Here is a 20,585-nt window from a genome sequence, read left to right as displayed (position 1 = left end):
AGAAGAAGGTATAACTTTACATTTTATAGCACAGTTTATCAGAATTAGGTTAATATAATATAAATTGTTAATTAATATAAATAGATAAACCAAACAGATAAGTGAAAATAGTGACAAAATTTCACTTCATACCTTCATCTATAGATGAACTATGTCCACTGGAAAATTAGAAAACTATATTCTAGATCACTGGTTCTTTTCTTCTTGGTTTTGTTTTTTGGCATTATTATTTTGGGCGTTATGGGCTCAAAACTGAGTTTGCTGAGTCTTAGGAGAGAGTGGTGCTGTGGATGGAGCATGGAAGTGTTATTAAATTCAGCACAGTGGCAGTCCCTCATATGCTACTACCTTACTGTCTTCTTTTCCATAATCACACTACAGAAACAGGGACCCTGGGTAAGAGTTGATAGTGTAGTGCTGCTGTGGAGGATTTGAAGTAGATTGCTTACTAGTCTTGAAATCACCAGTCTGCATTAACCTTGTCAACTAGTCTTATGTTGTGGGACATTAAAAACCATGTTCTTTAACTGAGAAATTTCCTTCTTTTTTGATACAGAGAGGCTCATGTATCTTATCAAAAATTATTCAGGTTTTTGTTTTGTGTTGTGTGGCGATGGTTGTTGTTTTCCTGTCCCAAGATCATCTAAATAATAGGAAATCAGATACTTTGCCTACATTAGATAATTTGGCTTCCCCATGTTTAAACAGCTACTAGTAAGAAGATAGTAGATCTGTACTCATAATTCCAGGAAAGATTCTAATAGTTGTTATTAAATGAGTGGGCTCTGTTTTGGTAGAGAGAAAAAAGATAAATTGATAGTACCTCGTCCTATGGTAGATGTGCTTGGTTTGGAAAAGAACTGGGAGTTGAAAAGCGAAGAAATTAGTATTGCTTTTCTCCTTATTCTGTTTTCTGATTACTGAAAGTAATAATAGCTATGTCACTTTACATTTCCATCTTAACTTGCTTACATCCCACTGCCCTGTCATATCAGTACTATGACCTTGTAATTCTCAAAGTAGTACTTGAAAATTGGAACTAGCTAGAAATATGAACCTTCTGTAGCAAGTTTAATCAGTGTTGTCTCTCAAGATCAAACCGGAGTCTGTGGAAGCACCTAGTTGAAAGAAAAATCACAGTTAGGAACAAACAAAGGGGCAAATGAAAAGCAAAATACAAAATAGAGATTTTCAGTGTGTACCCACTTGACAGTGCTCACTGTGTTGGAGTGAAACCTGAGAGTTACTAAGAATAACTTCCCATAACCAGGCAGCCAGGTCTGGGGTGTGGGAGAGAGAGAACAAAATCCTGACTCGGAGGTTGTGCTCCCTGCCCTGAATAACTTCGCAGGACTGTCCAGTTTGCTTATTTTTGGATAGTGTAGATTTATTGCTCATTTTGACTGGGGAGCTTTAGGAGGTCAGAAGATTCTGGCACCCTTTGGAAAGAATATTTTTATTAAATTGGATTATAATTTAGACTTGCCGAACTTCCGGAAGAGTAGGACCTAATGCATTGCCCTTAAAGTAAGTAATTTTTTTGGAGTTCAGTTTTCAGCTTTGCTTATTCAAGTACAAATGACAGAGTATAAGTTAAAAGTAAAGCCTTTTTTCTGTTTATCTTGTGAACAGCATCTGAGATCTTAGGTCACACAGCTTCTGTTAGGTTGCTTTTATCTTTCTGCCTGATAGGTGTAATAATGTTACCCTCTCTGCCATGTCTGAGGATAGGCAGAAAATGTTAGGCCTAGCAGGTAAACTCAAGAAACCTTGCTGCTTCAGTTTTAACTTACAGATGACTGTTCTCTCCACAGATTTTTGCAGCTCAAGTGGAAGCCCTTCTTTCCAGCCTATCAAAAGCCATATAACCATTCCAACAGCCCATGTGATGCCTTCTACTTTGGGGACCTCTCCTGCCAAACCCAATTCGACACCTGCTGGACCCTCTTCCTCCAAGCTTCCTTTGTCAGGGTTGGCTGAAAGTGTGGGGATGACAAGAAATGGAGACTTTGGTACAGTAAAACGTTCTCCAGGCCTATCTAGAGATCTCATGTATCTCTGTGGTGCTACTGGAGAAAATGGGATTGAGCAGTCCTGGTTTCCAGCAGTAGGTCATGAAAGAGAAGAAGAGATGAGGAAGTTTGATATTCCTAACATGGAATCTACCCTCAATCAGTCACCTGTGATGGAGACACTTTATTCAGATCCCCACTACCGAGTCCACTTCCACAACCCAAGAACTGACACAAACAAGGAGTTATACAAAGTATTGCCTGAGGCCAAGAAGGCACCAGGCAGTGGGGCTGTCTTTGAGCGGAATGGACCACACCCTAGCAATAGTGGGGTGCTCCCTTTGGGGATCCAGCCTGCTCCTGGGCTCTCCAAGCCTCTGTCCTCTCAGGTATGGCAACCAAGCCCTGACCCTTGGCATCCCCGAGAGCAGTCTTGTGAACTCAGTACTTGTCGGCAGCAGCTGGAATTGATCCGTTTACAAATGGAGCAAATGCAGGTAGAGACCCTTCCTTCCTTGGATTTTTGCAGGTTCCAATGTTGTTATTAGAACTGTACAGCCTTTGTCCTCTGAGTTTTAACTCTAAAGAAAACATGTGTTAAGAAAGAAGGAAGATGTTTGTAGACAGGAAATAAAGGTTCGTGAACTCTTAACCATTGAATTTACTAGTGGTTTAAATATCAAATAGATTCTCCAAAGTAGAAGGTTATTATAAGGGAAAACTCAAAAAGGTAGGTCACTAACTTTGATTGCATACTTTCTATACACCAGTCACTAGATTAGTTAACTTTCACATATAGAATTTTATTTAATTCTCATAGCAACCTGATGATATAAATGTAAAAACTTACCAGATTTTTAAAATAAATTATCTGTCCAGGGTCACAAAGCTGGCAAGTAGCAGAGCTAGGGTATATAAATTGTCTTTGAACCTCTGTGTTCTTTCTACTATACCACTTTTGTATTTTAAGTCCTTGTGCTGCTAGAATCGGAAGAAAGGGAACAGAATGTATTTTCCTTCTCTGATTGGTAAGGACATCTTAGCTCCTGATTTGCCTCCATTGCCAAATAATAAAAGATAAATGAGCTTTATCTTTTATTATTTGGCAATGGAGAAACTAGAGCCTTCCACTATTACATATAATTATAATATTATGCCAGTTTTTCTTTTTTAAAGGAATTTAAAAAGAAAAACTAGAGCCTTTCTGAGTAGGGAGTGTTTTAGTTGACAGAAATGTCCTTGGCAGGTTCTTTCTAGTCATGCATCAGTGCCGCAGTCTGGCTGGGCACAGAATCACGAGCCACTCACAGCCTTGTAGATTCAAACAGCAACTCTATTCCCGAACTCACACCCGCCCTCTACAAACGCGTTCTGGGGCAAATTCACATTCTGCCTCCACCAGGCTTTTCCCAAATACTTTCTGAATCCCAGGAGAACTCAAGGGGAACTCAAGGATCCGGCATGCCTGAGGCAGCAGGATACGCCCTATTCCCGCAGGGTACACCTTAAACCTGGAACCGCCCTAAACCCAAGGACGGGATACTCCCTAAAACCTGATCCGCCTTAATCCAGTAGGATCCTCCCTAAACCCGGATCCACCCTGGTCCTTGAGCAGGGTCACCTTTCTCAAACATACATGCAAAGTCACAGCAAATGTCCAAGGCAAGTCCATTTCCACGAGTCCTTCCTCTAAGCAACATGGGGTACGCTGGCAAGGAAATTTTGATGCGTCATTCCTACTTGGCAATGGCTCTCAGCACATCAGAGCTAAAATTATTTCATAAACATTGACCTTATGAGGCTGAGCTAAAGTGGGCCTTGTTTGCAGACCCAGTGGGTACTGTTCAGGGGTTTCAGGTCCATAGAGTCAAGATCAAGCCCCTCTGACCTTTTTTGTCTTTCAGCTTCAGAATGGAGCCATCTGCCACCATCCTGCTGCTTTTGCTCCTTTACTACCCACCTTAGAGCCAGCACAGTGGATCAGTATCTTGAACAGTAATGAACACCTTCTGAAGGAAAAGGAACTCCTTATTGACAAGTAAGGTGGAAAGGGGTACAGCATGATCAGGTTGTGTCTGCCCGGGCCCCCCGCTAGGGCACCTAATAAGATCTTCCCAAGAGTGGTACCCTTCCTTTGTTTAAGCTTGTGCCTTGCTTCATGGCAGTGCTAGATTGGTAAGCAGCCTGGTCTTGTGTCTAATATGATAGGCCTGCTGTGTGTTCTGAGGGCGCTTCAGGGAGTACCTGCAAAAGTTAACTAATTAATTGTAACTGATCTTTCCTAATTTTTCTCAGCCATCTTTTTCATTTGTTTTTCCTCCTTTGGCAAAATATGATGTCCAGAATGAGGGTGTTTGTTTACATAGTAAGGATTGTCACCCATCTGTCCAAAGAAAATAGGAACTCATGTGAGTGGGTCATCATCAGGATCCTAGATCTGATTCTGCTGGCTTTTGCAGGCAGAGGAAACACATAGCTCAGTTGGAGCAAAAAGTACGAGAGAGTGAACTACAAGTCCACAGTGCCCTTTTGGGCCGTCCTGCCCCCTTTGGGGATGTCTGCTTGCTAAGGCTACAGGTAAGCATTGCAGCTGGGACAGTATTCTGTTTGTCATAACTCAGTGTTTTCCCTTGAGCTATACAGAAGGTATAAAAGGGATCAAGGGACACCTGTGTCCCTGTCCTCAAAGAGTAATTATAAAGTACCCTTTAATGTGCGCTTGTGTGGAAAAGATTTTAAAGGAGAACCAAGTGAAAGTCCAAATGCCTTGGTGTCATGTCAGGACACACTTGGGGGGCAAAAGGAAGGCAGAATAAAGTAGATGATAATAAGGTCCTAGAGTTGGGCAATGTTCTTAGAAGTCAAGACCAAATGGAAGGAGAAGAGGCAATGAGGGATTTAGATTTATTCTCAATTTTATTCCATGTTTAGGAGCATCTGAAGAAAACCATACTCTCACTGACGTCAATGTCTATAGGGATTGAGAGCTTGAAAAGAAGCCTGCTTTGTTGACCAAGCTTCTGCAACATGTGCTTTTGAGTGATGGGTATTAAGTAGATTATAGTACTGGCTTTACCACCTAGTAGGCCTGCTAAGGCAATATTCCAGTGCACAGAAATAGAATGTTAGGGGCTGGGGTTTTAGCAGTGGTAGATTACCTGCCTAGTATTTACTTACTTAAGCACTGGGTTCGATCTTCAGCACCACATAAAAATAAATAAGCCGGGTGCAGTGGTATATGCCTGTAATCCCAGTGGCTCGGGAGACTGAGGCAGGAAGATCACAAGTTCAGAGCCAGCCTCAACAATTTAGTGAGGCTCTAAGTAAATATGTGACACTTGTCTCTAAATAAGATATAAAAAAAGGGCTGGGGAGGTGGCTCAGTGCTTAAGTGCCCCTGGGTTCAATCCCTGGTGTAGAAAGAAAGAAATAGAGAGAGAGAGAGAGAAAGGAAGAAAGGAAGGAAGAAAGGGAATGTATCCATCTACAACTACAGGAATATTAATTAAAGAAATAGAAAGTTAGAGTGGCAAGGGTCTGTAGATAAAAATCTAGTGTAGTCCTGTAATTTGCTTATGAAAAAAAGTGAAGTCCAAGGAGGAGGAAGTACTTGCCTAAGATCACATAGAGAATGAGTGGAGGGAGAAGCCAAGCCCTGAGCATAAATGTTGGGATGTCTTGTCCTTTGTTCCTTGGTGCATGTGAATATGCACCAGAATCTCATGGAAGGCTTGCTACAACATAGATTATATCCAGTTTCTGATTCAGTAAACCTGCAAGAAGGACACCAAAATTTGCATTTCTAGCAAATTCTAGTAATAGATGATGCTGATGCTATTTGTCCTAGGACCACACTTTGAGAAGCATTGCTTGAAGAAATTCTTGGAGAAAGATGATCCTTGACCATAAAGTATTCTGGGAATAAGTAAAGCTATACATGTGACTGTAAGGGTAGGAAACACTTGCATATTAATCTTTTTTGCAGGAATTGCAGAGAGAGAATACTTTCTTACGTGCACAGTTTGCACAGAAGACAGAAGCTTTGAGCAAAGAAAAAATTGAGCTTGAAAAGAAACTCTCTGCATCAGAAGTTGAAGTGCAGCTCATCAGGGAGTCTCTCAAAGTGACACTGCAGAAGCATTCAGAGGAAGGAAAGAAACAGGAAGAAAGGGTAAGCTGAGGCTATTCAGAAGGCTGAGGCAGGAGGATTTCAAGTTCAAGGCCAGCCTGCACAACTTAGTATGACATCATCTCAAAATGTAATAAAAATAAAAAGTAAGACTGGGTATGGCTCAGTGGTAGAGTGCTTACCTAGCATGTGTAAGGCCCTGGCTTCCATCACCAATACTGTTTTTTTTTTTTGTTTGTTTGTTTTGTTTTGTTTTTTAAAGAGAGAGAGAGAGAGAATTTTTAATATTTTTATTTTTTAGTTCTCGGCGGACACAACATCTTTGTTGGTATGTGGTGCTGAGGATCGAACCCAGGACGCACGCATGCCAGGCGAGCGCGCTACCGCTTGAGCCACATCCCCAGCCCACCAATACTGTTAAAAAAAAAAAAAAGAAAAGGTGAGCCAAGGAGTTGATGACTCTTTGATTCACAGAGGAGTTGGCAGTCAGCCCTCTCTGCCAACAGCTTAGGCTGTTTTTGGCCTCCATTCCTGGAACCAGGAAAAACCAGTTAGGTGAGACCTTTCATTGGCTTCTTACACAGGACCTGTCTACTAGAAATGGAACCCCTCCTTTTTGCTTCATCTCCTCCACAAAAGTACCACAATCAGGAAAAGTCGTATAATACTCATGTTGTCATGTGCTGCCAGCTGGCTTGGGTGGAAAACCAGGTGGCAGCCCAACTAGGTGGCACTGTTGCAAGACATTTAAATACCTGTGGTAAATTGATTTCATTCAGACTGGTTTCTCCTCACCCTACCTAAAAAGTAGAGAAAGATTTCACCTGAGCCGCTGGTTTGGGAGTTTATTTCTGCCTGTGCTCTTAGAATTGCCTTAGGAGATCAGATTGGTTATCATTAGAGAAGGTGATTTAAAATCTTTTGGTTTTGTTGGTACTTTTATGGTTCTGTTGGTACTTTCAGTTCACACCTTGCTCTGTAGCACATGTTATTGGGGAGAATGACTGGTAGTGTTTAGTCTGGACCACTTGAATCAATCAACTAGAGCAGTGCTTCTCAAACTTTTTTTTTTTTTAATTTTCTTTTTATATTGTCTAGACTACTCTCAAATTTCTGGACTCAAGTTATCCTTCTGCCTCCTGAGTAGCTGGTACTATACCTCCTGAGTAGCTGGTACTATAGGCACATGCCACCATATCTGACTTCTCAAACTTCATTGTGTTTAAGAATGACTTGAGAGCTGGGCAGGGTGGCACACACCTGTAATCCCAGCAGCTAGGGAGACTGAGGCAGGAGGATCACAAGTTCAAAGCCAGCCTCAGCAAAAATGAGGTGCTAAGCAACTCAGTGAGACCCTGCCTCTAAATAAAAAATACAAAATAGTGTTGGGGATGTGACTCAGTGGTTGAATGCCCCTGAGTTCAATCCCTGAGTACACCCCCCCAAAAAAAGCAAAGAGTTTTTAGTCTCAATAGCCCTTCCAGATGATTGCTTAGTTTTATATTGTGTGGTGTTTAGGGAAGAGTATATTACCTTTCTCTTCTCACCAGACTAGTTGTATGTCAACAGGGAAATTGTATATACTACTGAAATTCAATTCTGAAATAGACTATCTGAAGTTAACATCACACTCCACAAGCTTAAGGGTACTGTCTCAAACAAGATGTACTTATTTCAGATGCCAGCTGCAATTCTGGGATCCCAAGGCCATAGATAATTATGACCAATTAGCTACAAATGCAGATGTTCCTATGATTCCTTCAGGTTCAACTCTCTAGAGTGACTCCCAGAAGGCCAGACATGGTGACACATGCCTGTAATCCCAGCGGTTTGTGAGGCTGAGGCAGGAGGATTGCAAGTTCAAAGCCACCTTCAGCAATTTAGCGAGGCCCTAAGCAACTTAGCAAGACCCTAAGCAACTTAGCAAGACCCTAAGCAACTTAGCAAAACCCTGTCACAAAATTAAAAGGGCTGGGGATGTGGCTCAGTGGTTAAGTGCCCCAGATTCAGCCCCTGGTACAAAAACAACAACAAAAAGACTTTAGAACTCTAGGAAATACTATATAGGTTGGGTATTTTTTGTTTATTGGCTTGGTTTTTTAAAAATTTATATTTATTTTTATATGGTGCTGAAGATGGAACCCAGTGCCTCACATGTGCTAGGCAAACACTCTACCACTGAGCTACAGCCCCAGCCCTTATTTTTGTTTTTGAGATGGGGTCTCAATATGTTGCCTGGGTTGATCTTGAATTCCTAGGCTCAAGTGATCCTCCTGCCTCAGCCTCCCAAGTAGTTGGGACTAACAGGTCTCATACCACAGTGCCCAGCCTGATTATTATAAAAATTACAATTCAATAATGACCAGATGAAGAATGACATTAGGTGAATTATGGGAGGGTCTTGAAATCAGTGCTATCCTAGAGAACAGGATGCCTGACTCTGCCAGCAGCACATCCTTATGTTCAACCAGGAAGCCCCACCAAGCTTAATGTCTAGAGTTTTTAACTGGAGTTTGTTTATGTAGGTCCCAACCCCTCTACTACCTCTCCCTTCAGGAGGTTAAACTCAAATGCAATCTTTTTGGCGACCAACCCCATTCTGAGTCATCTTATTAGTATAAATTCATTCATGGTGGGCTCTGGCCCTCTAACAAAGACAACTCTCATCCTATTCCAAAATATTCCAGAGGCTTAGAGGTTACCTCTAAGAACCTACCAAAATCTTTATCATACATCAGAAGTGCTACTGCCAGTATTTAAAAGCTGCCTCATCCCTGTCCTTAATTTCCAGATTTTAGGTTTGTTAACTCTAAAGTTTATACCCCAATCCAAAATTGAAAAGTTTGATTAGCTTCCTTTTTTGGAACTAGTGATTAAACCCAGGGGCTCTTAACCACTGAGCCACATCCCCAACCCCTTTTTTATATTTTATTTAGAAACAGGGTCTCGCTGGGTTGCTTAGTGCCTCACTTTTTGCTGAGGCTAGCTTTGAATTCACGATCCTCTTGCCTCAGCCTCCCAAAACACTGGAATTACAGGTGTTCACCACCACACCTGGCAGCTTTCTCTCTTTATTGCAGTAGAACAATATGCATAGACCCTAACAGCAAAGACAGAGGTCTCTTTAAAGAAGTTAATGGTCAGGGTCCTATAAAAGTGAATGGAGGGCCTGGGGTTGTTGCTCGAACGTGTAAGGTACGGGGTTCGATCCTCAGCACCACATAAAAATAAAGGCATTGTGTTGAGTCCATCTACACCTAAGAAATAAATATTTAAAAAAAAAGAATGCTCATTTCTTAAAAAAATAAATAAAAATAAAGTGAATGGAGGGGCTAGGGCTGTAGCTCAGTGGTATAGCGCCTGCCTCATATGTGTGAGGTATTAGGTTCAATCTTCAGCACCACATAAAAATAAATAAATAAAGATATTGTGTCCATCTACAACTAAAAAAAATATTTAAAATAAATAGTGAATAGAGGGGCTGGGGGGCTGGAGTTGTGGCTCAGTGGTAGAGCGCTTGCCTAGCATGTGTGAGGCCACATAAAAATAAAATAAAGATACTGTGTCCAACTACAACTAAAAAGCAAAATATTAAAAATAATAATAATAAAAATTAGAGGGGCTGGGGTTGTGGCTCAGTGGTAGAACACTTGCCGAGCATGTGTAAGGCACTGGGTTCGATTCTCAGCACCGCATATAAATAAATAAAGTCCATTGACAACTAAGAAAATGTTAAAAAAAAAAAAAGTGAATAGAGATCGACTTGACATTTTTTCCCTGTAGGTCAAAGGTCGTGATAAACATATCAATAATTTGAAAAAGAAATGTCAGAAGGAATCAGAGCAGAACAGAGAAAAGCAGCAGCGTATTGAGACCTTGGAGCGCTACCTTGCTGACCTGCCTACACTGGAAGACCATCAGAAGCAGAGCCAGCAGGTATCAGCAATGTCTGGGCACACCCAGGGCAAATAGGGGTGGCCAGGCAGGTAACTTTCTCCTTATCGGCTGTCTGTACTTACCCTTGTAGCTTCCTAAGAGGAAAATCCCAAAGAAGTCGTGTGCAAGTTTATATATGTCTTCTTTGGCTTATTGACCCAAGCATGTCTCTTAGCTTAAGGATTGTGAGTTGAAGAGCACAGAGCTGCAAGAGAGAGTAGCTGAGCTGGAGAGTTTGCTGGAGGAGACCCAGGCAGCCTGCAGAGAGAAAGAGGATCAACTGGAAAGCCTGAGACAGAAAGAAGCAGAATTCTCTACTAGACATAGGTAAATACCCCTGAGGAATCAAGGGATAGAGGAGAGAGCTGGGTTCTGGTGCTAGCTACCCCACTCACCTACCTATAAGTGCTTGTGCAAATCTCTTTATTCCTTTGAGCTTCATGTTGTTCAGATTGTGAATAATAAAGCTGCTAATGGGAAGGGAATGTGTCTTTGGGATGGAGTAGTGGATACAAGGAGTGCAGTGGGGGCTTATTGTAACCTTTAGGAGGAATCAACCCAATGCCTGGCATATAATCTTGAGTAGGTATAAACTGGATGAATAAAAACACTTTAGAAAGAAGCTAGGCAACTAGATATCTGTATATTTTCAAAAGTAGATCCTGGGGGTTATCCACATATGGAAACTTTTAAGCCAAGGCTATCAGAAGCACCTTTTGTTTCTCTTCAGCCCTTAGGGAATTGCTCTCAGTTGCCAGGACAGGTTCGGAGAACAAAACAAGAAGCCATAATGTGCTCCCAGCATGTCTTGGAAGCCTCTTCCATATTAATAGCAATTTCTGAAAATGTGATGGCTGTGTCTCAACAGCCTCTTGGATTAAATCCAATTTTAATGGATGGATTGAATTTCCCATCCCATATTCAACCATAGTGATCCTGTTGTTTATCTCAGCAGACAAGCCATGCTTGAGGTGATTGTGAGGGATCCGTTGAGAAGGCTATTGGTCAGAGTCAGAAGCAAGGTTAGAGGACAAAGTTGGCTCTTCCCCAGAATATAAGTGCTAAGAAAAAAGTTCTTTTGTCCTGGGAGTGGTAACACATACTTAAATTCCCAGCTACTCAGGAGGCTTGAAGTAGGAGGGTTACAGGTTTGAGGCCAGCCTGGGTAACTTAAGCTCCTGTCTTAAAGTAAAATACAGTACAATATAATATAAAACAAAACTCAACCCAACTTAGTTCAATAGCAGAGTGCTTACCCAGCACATACAAGGCCCTGGGTGAAATCCCCAGTACTACCAAAAAGAAAAAGAAGTTATTTTATATTTTCCAAATTTTCTATAGTAAATATGTGTGATACATGTTTGTTTTTCAAATATCAAAACAAAGAATATAAGAGCCTTTAGCAAGTAAAGAATTGATGGCACAATACATAGATTCTGGCCTCTAGGGAAGAGAACCAACATTGAGTAGCTTCAGTGTGGCACACTCCACATTACAGCAGACTTAAGTTTCCATTCCTAGCTGTGGCATGGAGGCACTGGAGTAAATATCTTGCCCATACACCCAATAAATAGCAGAACCAGAAGTCAATCCAGATTCTAACTTCAGAATTGTTGAAGAGGCCATTGTATTTCAGCCTGCAAGATAAACAGTCTGTGGAGGAAGCCAGTGGAGAAGGTTCCAAGGTGGAAATGGAGTCCAGGAAGAAAGAATGTGATTCCCTCCAAAAGGTAACTAAGGGTGTTCAGGCTGTAATGAGGGATAGGCTGGGTGGAAGAGAAGATTGTATACTTAGAAGGAACCTTGAATTCCTGGTTTTGGGGCCACCTAGAATCTGCTACTATGAGCTTTTCTCTCTTCTTAGTAATTATCCTGCATAATAAGTTTGCATTTTAGACATTCATCCTTAGGACAGGCGAACTTTACTCATCAGACATACAGGCAGAAGTTGGGGGGGGGGCCATGCCTCTCATCATCCAGACTAGATGAACCAGAATGGTGCGTTGAAGCTTGGGGCACTTTAGTCATGGCTCAGGTCCATGCAGAACTGCTTTGCATTGGACAGAGTTCTAACTAGTGGGGTGACTTGGCTTCTCAATTCAAAAGAGGAGAGGGAGTCAGGGGCCTGCTGGTGAGACTGGTTTCAGGTCAGCAAAAAAGAAGACCCAGAAATAGTCCAGAGAACACCCAAAGTCTTAAAAGGACAGGAAGCTTAGGTTGCAAAGAGTCTCCTTGGATAGACAGTGTAACCAAAACTCAAAGTAACAACTGTCACAGCCCTGTTTAGGACAGACTTCATTAAAGTGAATTTTTAGCTATGTCCTTTTCCAAAAAACCCACAGTGTATGAAGTTGATTCCACTGTAGTCATTAGGGTGAGGGTCCCCTGCTTCCCCAGTACCATATGACGTTGCTACCTAAACCTCTGTGTAATCAAAGCATAGGAGTCACAGGAGTCTGAGTTGGGTTTCTGTGGGGAAAACTAACTAATCATCACCCTGGTCAAAATTAATGGATGATAGGTAGTGGGGCTGATAGCCAGACCACGGATCCTAGTGCAGTCCCTTGCCCTCTGATCTCACCATCAGCCTTCCTTGGTGACTTTGCCTTTCAGATTGTAGAGAAGCAGCAGCAGAAGATCGATCAGTTGTGCTCACAAATACAGGTAAACAGGAGTCCTTGGGGTACTCTGTTCTCTGCCATGTGATTTGCTTAATGTTGATGATACAAAAAGAATGAAACCTCGTCACTGCTTTTGAGCATACAGTCTTGTTAGAAGAACAGACAGATGAGACAGGAGTTTCAGCCCAATATTTGGGGAGCAAGTACAGAAGAGTCAGTGGGAGGCGGTGATGTAACAGAAAGATTTCTGGAGATCATGAGCTTTGAAAGATCAGTAGGAGTTAACCAGGTAGAGAAGAGAAGCTGGGTAGGATGGTACTAGAATTCCAAGAGGAATAGCATGAGTGGGAACATGGAGGCATGAAACAGGCATGGCTTGAACATGGACCTGTTAGCAGTTTGATATTGTTAAAGTTGTCATGGACTGCTTAATAACAGGTTGGGGGGACTTCATTTTGACTTAATCATTATGCAAACATCATAGAGTATACTTCACAAACTACAGGTGTGTATAATCCATTACACAGCACATGACTGTTCAGTTTAAGATGGTGAGAGGAGATTTGAAAGTTCCAGGCTATGGGAAGGCCTTGTCTATGTTAGGTTTTATTATTTAGGTAGGTGATAGAAATCTATTGCTCCATTTTAGGGGTATGATGTAGTTAGGCTGCAACTCAAAGTATGGAAGATTGGCAGCCTAGAAGGAGGCACAGCCAGGGAACTACTGCAGAAATTCTAGAAAGGTGATGGGTAAATGTGGCATAAGGCAGCATAACAAGGAGGAGATATGAGGGGACAGACTTAATTGACTTTTAGAAGGAATCAGTGACTGACAGAGTGTGGGGGGTTGAAGAATTAGGGAAGAACCAAAGACAGCTCCTGGTTTCTATTTTGGACCAGAGCGGGAGTGTCCCTAATTAGGTTTTCTAAGAGATCCTGAGCAAAGCAAGTTCACTCAGGTCCTCTTTGGATGCTAAAAGAGAGGTTTTTTGTTTCGATTTTTTGATACTGGGGAGTAAATCCAGGGGCGTTTAACTACTGAGCCACATCCCAGCTCTTTTTTGTATTTTATTTAGAGTCAGGGTCTCACTGAGTTGCTTAGGGCCTTGCTGAATTGCTGAGGTTGTCTTTAAACTCATGATCCTCCTGCCTCAGCCTCCTGAACCCCTGGGATGACAGGGGTGCACCACCACGCCGAGCATTAAAAGAGGTTTTTATACCAAACACATGAAATGCACTGTCTCTGAGGAACAACTGATGGCTGCTGTCCTCCCTTTATCTTTGCCTTTGTTTTTGTTTGGGTTGGGTTATGTCTAATTAGCTTACCACTTTCAAGTCCTTAAGGAGGTAGTGAAGCCTAGTAAACATATATACCCATTTTAAAGGCCAGATTTTTAGTAGGGTATTTAGTTTTTTGTCGTGTGTGTGTGTGTGTGTGTGTGTGTGTGTGTGTTAGTACTGGTGATTTAACCCAGGGACTCACACATGCAAGTTCTCTACCATTGAGCTATACCCCCCACCCTATTAGGGTTTTTTTTTTTTTTTTTTTTTTTTAAATTTTTTTAGTTGTCAGTGGATCTTTATGCGGTGCTGAGACTCAAACCCTGTGCCTCACACGTGCTAGGCAAGCACTCTGCCACTGAGCCATGACTCCAGCCCCCTACTAGGGTTTTTTTGTTTTGTTTTGTTTTTAATTTCTTGTAGTTATAGGCGGACAGCCTGCCTTTATTTATTTATTAATTTATTTAATGTGGTGTGAGAATTGAATCCAGTGCCTCATGCGTGCTAGGCAAGCACTCTGCCATTGAGCTACAGCCCCAGCACCCCCTACTAAGGTTTTTAAGGATCTCCAAGTAGGTTTCCTAGAACCCTGAAATCTCAAAAAGTTGAAGAAGCCAAATATTCAATTTTTATTTTATTTTATCATACTGGGAATTGAACCCAGGGCCTCACATGTTAAACATGTGCTTTTCCTCTGAGCTACATCCCCAGCCCTAAGCCGGCATTTTAGATGATACATTTACCTAACATGAGAAAATGCAGGCAAATTAAAATGTCAGGTGAATTTATTAGAATAAGATGGGTTTATCATGGTTATCTTGGATATTTCATGGTCATGAGCCTTGGTAGTTATGTTTTTATTACTATAAAATGGTGAAATTGCTGGGCATAGTGGTAAACACATATAATCCTAGTGACTCAGGAGTCTAAGACAGGAGGGTCACAAGTTCACAGCAAGGCTTTGTCACAAAATAAAAAAGGATGTAGCTTTTTTCACTTTAAATATCTGTTCAAGGGGCTGGGGTTGTGGCTCAGTGGTGGACACTTGCCTAGCATGCGTGAGGCACTGGGTTTGATCCTCAGCAAGCACCACATGAAAATAAATAAGGTAAAGGTATTGTGTCAATCTACAATTTTAAAAAATATCTGCTCAAATCAGGTGCAAAATGAAGCAGGGAGAACTGAAATGAATAGGATGAGAGACAAGAAGATAAAAAGTATCTCCTCCCTATGACCTTAATCACCCCCCAACACATGCACACACAGAATACTCACCAGATTAGATATCTATAAGTGTGCTCTCTTGCCCCTTTCTATCTGTCAAAAGCATTTCATACTCATTCGGGACATCCAACTGTTAGCTTATAGGGATTCTTTGGTGGGTGTGGTAGCACCAGCCTATAATCCCAGCAACTCAGGAGGCTAAGGTAGTAGGATCCCAAATTGGAGGCCAGCCTGAGCAATTTAGTGAGACCCTGTCTCAAAATAAAATCCTTTTTGCTGGGGAATGATATTGACCAAATTAAATTGTTATATTGTGTGCATATGTGAATATATAGCAGTAATTCCCATCATTATGAACAGATATAATGTACAATAAAAAAAGAAAAAAAAAGTTTTCAAATGGTGGATGCAACCTGGTGGTAAAGTGCCCTGGGTTCAATCCCTACTACTGCCCCTGTTCTCTGACCGCCCCCCCCCCAAAAAAAAAAAAAAAAAAGAAAAAGAGAGGGACAGTTTGGTATTCTTTTCAGTATCTCCAGTGTTTGTCACAGTAAATGCTTAATGAACATTGAATTCAACTGAATGGCACATTCTCTGCATTCAAAAAAGTTACCGTCAGCTAGGCATAGTGGTTCACACTTGTAATCCCAGCAACTTGTGATGGGAGGATCACAAAATCAAGGCAATTTAGCAAGGTTCTTAGCAACTTAGTGAGACCCTGTCTCAAAAAATTAAAAGGACTTGGGGATGCAACTCAGTAATGAAGTTCCTCTGGGTTCAGTTATCAGTACAAAAAAAAAATTACATTCAAATAAGGGAAGATTTATGTATACAGCCAACAGAATATTAAATGGATATAGTGGACATGCGCATGACAGGGTGGGATTAAGTTTAGTTGGATCTAATTTGCACAGTTAAGAAGGCTCAGATATGCCTTGGAGGCTCTGTAGAGTGACAGGCAAAGTAGAAGAGTAGTCTGAACAAACAAAGGAGAAGAGGAGTGAGCAGAAGAGGCCTTGGGAGCTGGAGCCTTTAGGGATGAAGACTAGTGATTCAGTGTGGCTGGAGTGAAGGCTGTGTAGAGTTGGTAAAAAAGAGTTAGGGATAGGAAGATAAATAGAGGAGTCAAATGTCCTGGTACACCCTCCTGAGAAACTGGCCTCAGATTCATATGTGATCAGTGGCAATTAAGGGTTTAAATGGGAAGTCATAGATGAGATCTACTCTAAAATATCAATTGGGTGTGGTGGCACATGCCTGTAATCCCAGGAACACTGGAGGCTGAGGCAGGGGGATTACAAATTCCAGACCTGGGCAATTTAAATTCTTCCTCAAAAAAGGGGGTGGGTTGGGTGTGGTGGCATATGCCTGTAATCCCAGCATCTTGGAGGTTGAGGCAAGAGGGTCAAAAATTCAAGGCCAACCTCAGCAATTCATTGAGGCTCTAAGTATCTTAGTGACATCCTGTCTCCAAATAAAAAATAAAAAGGATTAGGGATGTGGCTCAGTGGTGAGCGCTCCTGGGTTCAGTCCCTGGTACCAAAAAGAAGAGGGGTGTCCAAAGGTGTAGTCAGTGGTAGAGTGTCCCACTACCAGGAAAAATGATAGTAATAACAATCTCAGCAGCAGTGTGTGAGTAGGGTAGGACTTCCTGTAATAGTCCAGGCCAGAGATGATATGATCTGAACCGATTTGTTACTCCTGGGTGTTTTCACTTGCTGTGGAATTCAGAGCCTAGAGCAAGAACTAGCTCAAGAAGATGGAACAAGCCAGGCTCTGAGAGAGGAGGCCCAGCGGAGGGAGACAGCCCTGCAGCAGCTGCGCACAGCTGTGAAAGAGGTGAGTAGCACTGGCCATGCCCCTTGGTATAGCCTCCACAAACCTGACTTCTCTGTGTACATTACCTAACCCTGCCCCTATAAGAACCCCAGCGTTGGAGAGGTGCCTACTGAGATGTTTAAGCAAAGGAATGGGAAGATACATTGCTTCATTCTTTGTTAAAGACCCTAAACCTTTATTATTATTCCTGGCCATATTACCCAGAAATGCCTTTCAGTTGTGGAAGTCATTCTCTCTCCCTTTTGTCTGTGGGTTTGGGGAGGCAGTGTTTTAAGAAAACTGATGGTTTGGTAATCCTCATGCAGTCAACAGAGCTATCAGTAGAGGGCCACCAAGTGCTAAGTGCCTAGGAAGGAGTCTCCCAGAGCTAGGATTGTCACGTGATTTAGTGGGGGTATAGGGGAGGGGCTAGAAAAGAACTTCAGAATCTAAAACAATAAAGGTAGGAAGGGAGGAGAAAGGGTGATTAGGCTGTCAGAAACAGGGAGGGAAAGAGCCAAGGTATGCATGAATAGCTGGTCTGTGTAGTGAAGCCTGTCTCCACTGAGCTGAGGGTTTGAAAAGGCAGGACACCTTCAGTTCTTTGTCCTTCAGTCTCTACCTTCCCCAGCTGCACACCCAAGTGGCTACTAACTGTCATATTGTCTTATTTGCCCCTTTTATTCCTCTGATAGCCTGTGATCAGGCTGGCTGGTAGCCATTTTTGTCAGGGTGACAGGGAGAGATTGAAACCAGTGTCTCCTCAGATTTCACTGTTCACGTTAGGCCATCTCTAATAGCTTGGCTAACAGAGTTGGCTGAGGGACTGGCTTCAGATAGAGTTCCTAGGGCAGGATCTTCTTCTCTAGTTCCTGGACAGAAACCTGGAGGCTGATGACTCAGAGGCTGCTGAGGAACAACTTCCTCTCCAGTGCTGGATCCCTGTGGGCCCAGCCTGCCCATAGGAGGAAGCAGGCCTGGTGTAGGAGGTGGGGGCAGGGGTGCTAAGCTTGTTAGTAGTAGGAAGAGGTCATCGCCTATGACTCGTACCCTTACCTCCACATACATAAATCTACACCTCCACATAAATGCAGACACTCTGCCTTTTCCTGAACCTGGGTTAATGTGTTTACCATCTGTCTGCTCAGCTCTCGGTGCAAAACCAGGATCTGATTGAGAAGAATCTGACGCTGCAGGAACAGCTGCGCCAGGCCCAGCCAGGGTCCCCATCTTCATCAGACACAGCCCAGCTGGCAATTGAGCTATACCAGGAGTTGGCCAGTTGCCTTCAAGATTTGCAGGCCGTCTGCAGCATTGTGACCCAGAGGGCCCAAGGCCACGACCCTAATCTCTCCCTGCTCCTGGGCATTCACTGTGAGTCCTCAGGCCAGTCGGGGACCCCTGAGAAGAGGGAACTTCATTCTCTTATCCCCATCCAGCTCTCCTTATGCTTATGGTAATATACAAACAGGATGCATAGGCCTAGTTACTAATCTCCCTGAGATTTATGTGTTTCACAGAGTAAGTGTTCAATAAGTCTCTTTTGTGAACAGGTTCCTTATGGGGTGCTTGCAAGCAGGACAAAGTTGGCCTTAAGCACTGTCCCCAGCTGCTTTTTTAAAAGTGCCATGTCTGAAGGCTGGGATGTAGATCAGTAGGCAAGTAGACTGTACTTGCCTAGCATGTCTGAAGCCCTAGGTTCAGTCTTCAATACTGGTGGGTGGAAATGCTAAGTCATAAGATCATGGGCCTCAGATACTGCCTGTCAATACTGCCCCTTCCACATGAAAGTATCTCCCAACTGACTTATTAACACTCTTGAAATGTTCTCCTCCTCAGCCACACAGCACCCAGGGACTCAGCTAGATTTGCAGAAGCCAGATGTGATCAGGAAGAAACTAGAAGAGGTTCAGCAGCTGCGCCATGACATCGAGGATTTAAGGACCACCATGTCAGACAGATATGCCCAGGACATGGGAGAAAACTGTGCCACACAGTGAGGCGTGCTGGGGGTGAGATAGGCTATATTCTCTGGAAGGTGGGGGAGATCTGAGCTGTTGAGAGCCTGGCCAGGAGGTCCCTGCCCTGACAATCCTGTGTGTTGCTGCTGCTCCCAGAGAAGAGTCAGAAGGGAGGAGAAGAGAGCCTGCATCTGGGGGCCACAAGCTAGTGAGGGAAGTATTCCTGCCTTTCCCACTCTGGCTTTGCCTTATTGAATGGTGTTTGTCCTGTTGTCCTAATTCACCCTTTTGAGGGTGAGTTACTAATTAACTTTCTTGCAGGTTCTACTGATAAGTCCTCACAAATTGTTCCAAGCCCTAGGCTGACATCAAAGGCAAACAAACAGCTCACCTCCTTTCTCCATCCTCTGGGATGAATCCACATTCATTCCCATTCCATACTTTGGTCCTGCTGGTACCCAGAACTCCTTAGAGGAGCCTGAAAAGGCCAAGCACAATAGTGACCATTTGGAGAATTTTCAGGCCCCATTGACCCCTTCCTGGGAACTGAGCTGGCTTTCTGAGTTTCTCAGGCCCAGTCCCACTGCTTCTTCCTCAGGGCTCTTATTCTCACAGAAGCCTCAGGGTGATCTGTTCATTAGCAGAGTTCCCACTAGGATCAGGACTCCAGGGATTACAGCCAGGGTTCCTTAATCTACCTGCTGTGCCATCTTTAAGGAGACTACTCCACAGCTGCCCTATGTCCATGCAGTCAGCATAGCTCCTCCAGTGTTCTCAGGCCTTCCAGCCATCCCTTTTCTTGGACTCTGAATACATTCTTTTCTGTGGTTCTAGGATCAGGCTGAAACCCCCCACCCCAGACCACAGGGCAACTTTCAAGCTGCTTCCTGCAGGGCTGATCTGATTTGCACCTCTTTCTTCTTGGGGTGTATGGGGGGGGGGGTCTTTTCCCTTTCCTGCTCTGACTTCCATGAAGAGTTCAGGGTATCCAGTATGGGTCAGCTATAAGGTGTGACTTTCAGTGTTTCCTGGGTTGTTTGTTTCTGTGGGGCTTTAGGACCCTCTGCTTTCTGGTTTTTCTTGCCTCCTGGTTTAGGGAGGCAAAGTTGTAGTGTCTGGTTGTTGGGTTAGCCCCAGGTCTTCTCTAGATCTGGAGCCAGGCCAAGCAGGGGCCATGTTTGGGTATGGGGAGCAAAGCAGTGCAGGAGTGGAGGGGCAGCCGTGGTAAAAAGCTTTGGGCTGTTGGCAGCATCCTGACCCTTACTCAGGCCTGAATGAGCTTCCTTCTTAAGTGTTTTTACAAGTTTGTGTTTTATTTATAGAGTGACTTATCCCTTCCATTCAGAGCAGCCCCACCCAGCTGGCTGTCCCCTAAGCCTCTGGGCTCCTGCCTCCTTAAGCAGAGCTGCCCGGTTGGTCTCCACCCTGTGTTGGGAGCCCAGCCACCATGCTCACGGGTATTTCTCCTCAAAAAGTTTATAAACAGTTATTTATATGAATCTTTGTTATGTCAACTGGTTTGTATTGCCTATTTTGATTACAAAATAAAATATTTAACAGACACATCAGTTTTTCATAGCTTTCCATCGATACTGTTCCTCTG

At 43.1% G+C, this 20,585-nt stretch overlaps 1 protein-coding gene across 3 annotated transcripts in view; it reads left to right on the top strand.

Moving 5' to 3' along the window:
* Positions 1–20,545, top strand: part of CEP85 (centrosomal protein 85) — a 35,908-nt gene extending 15,363 nt beyond the window's left edge. For 2 of the 3 annotated variants that reach the window (XM_081306932.1, XM_081306933.1), the window contains exons 4-14: positions 1,815–2,509; positions 3,917–4,050; positions 4,472–4,589; positions 5,998–6,183; positions 9,925–10,077; positions 10,253–10,404; positions 11,714–11,807; positions 12,691–12,741; positions 16,935–17,042; positions 18,170–18,395; positions 18,861–20,545. In XM_081306932.1, the coding sequence (XP_081163058.1) occupies positions 1,815–2,509; positions 3,917–4,050; positions 4,472–4,589; positions 5,998–6,183; positions 9,925–10,077; positions 10,253–10,404; positions 11,714–11,807; positions 12,691–12,741; positions 16,935–17,042; positions 18,170–18,395; positions 18,861–19,021 (2,078 nt within the window). In that variant the 3' untranslated portion in view covers positions 19,022–20,545. Of the gene's footprint in view, positions 1–1,299; positions 1,528–1,814; positions 2,510–3,916; positions 4,051–4,471; positions 4,590–5,997; positions 6,184–9,924; positions 10,078–10,252; positions 10,405–11,713; positions 11,808–12,690; positions 12,742–16,934; positions 17,043–18,169; positions 18,396–18,860 lie in introns of those variants that run through there. The other variant, XM_081306934.1, reaches the window with a different exon arrangement.
* The last annotated feature ends 40 nt before the right edge of the window (positions 20,546–20,585 follow it).

The sequence above is a fragment of the Spermophilus citellus genome, assembly GCF_964194105.1.
Source record: "Spermophilus citellus genome assembly, chromosome: 9".
NCBI classification, from domain to species: domain Eukaryota; kingdom Metazoa; phylum Chordata; class Mammalia; order Rodentia; family Sciuridae; genus Spermophilus; species Spermophilus citellus.
The sequence above is the reverse complement of the archived record's forward strand: the minus strand, read 5'-3'. Positions and strand labels throughout refer to the sequence as shown.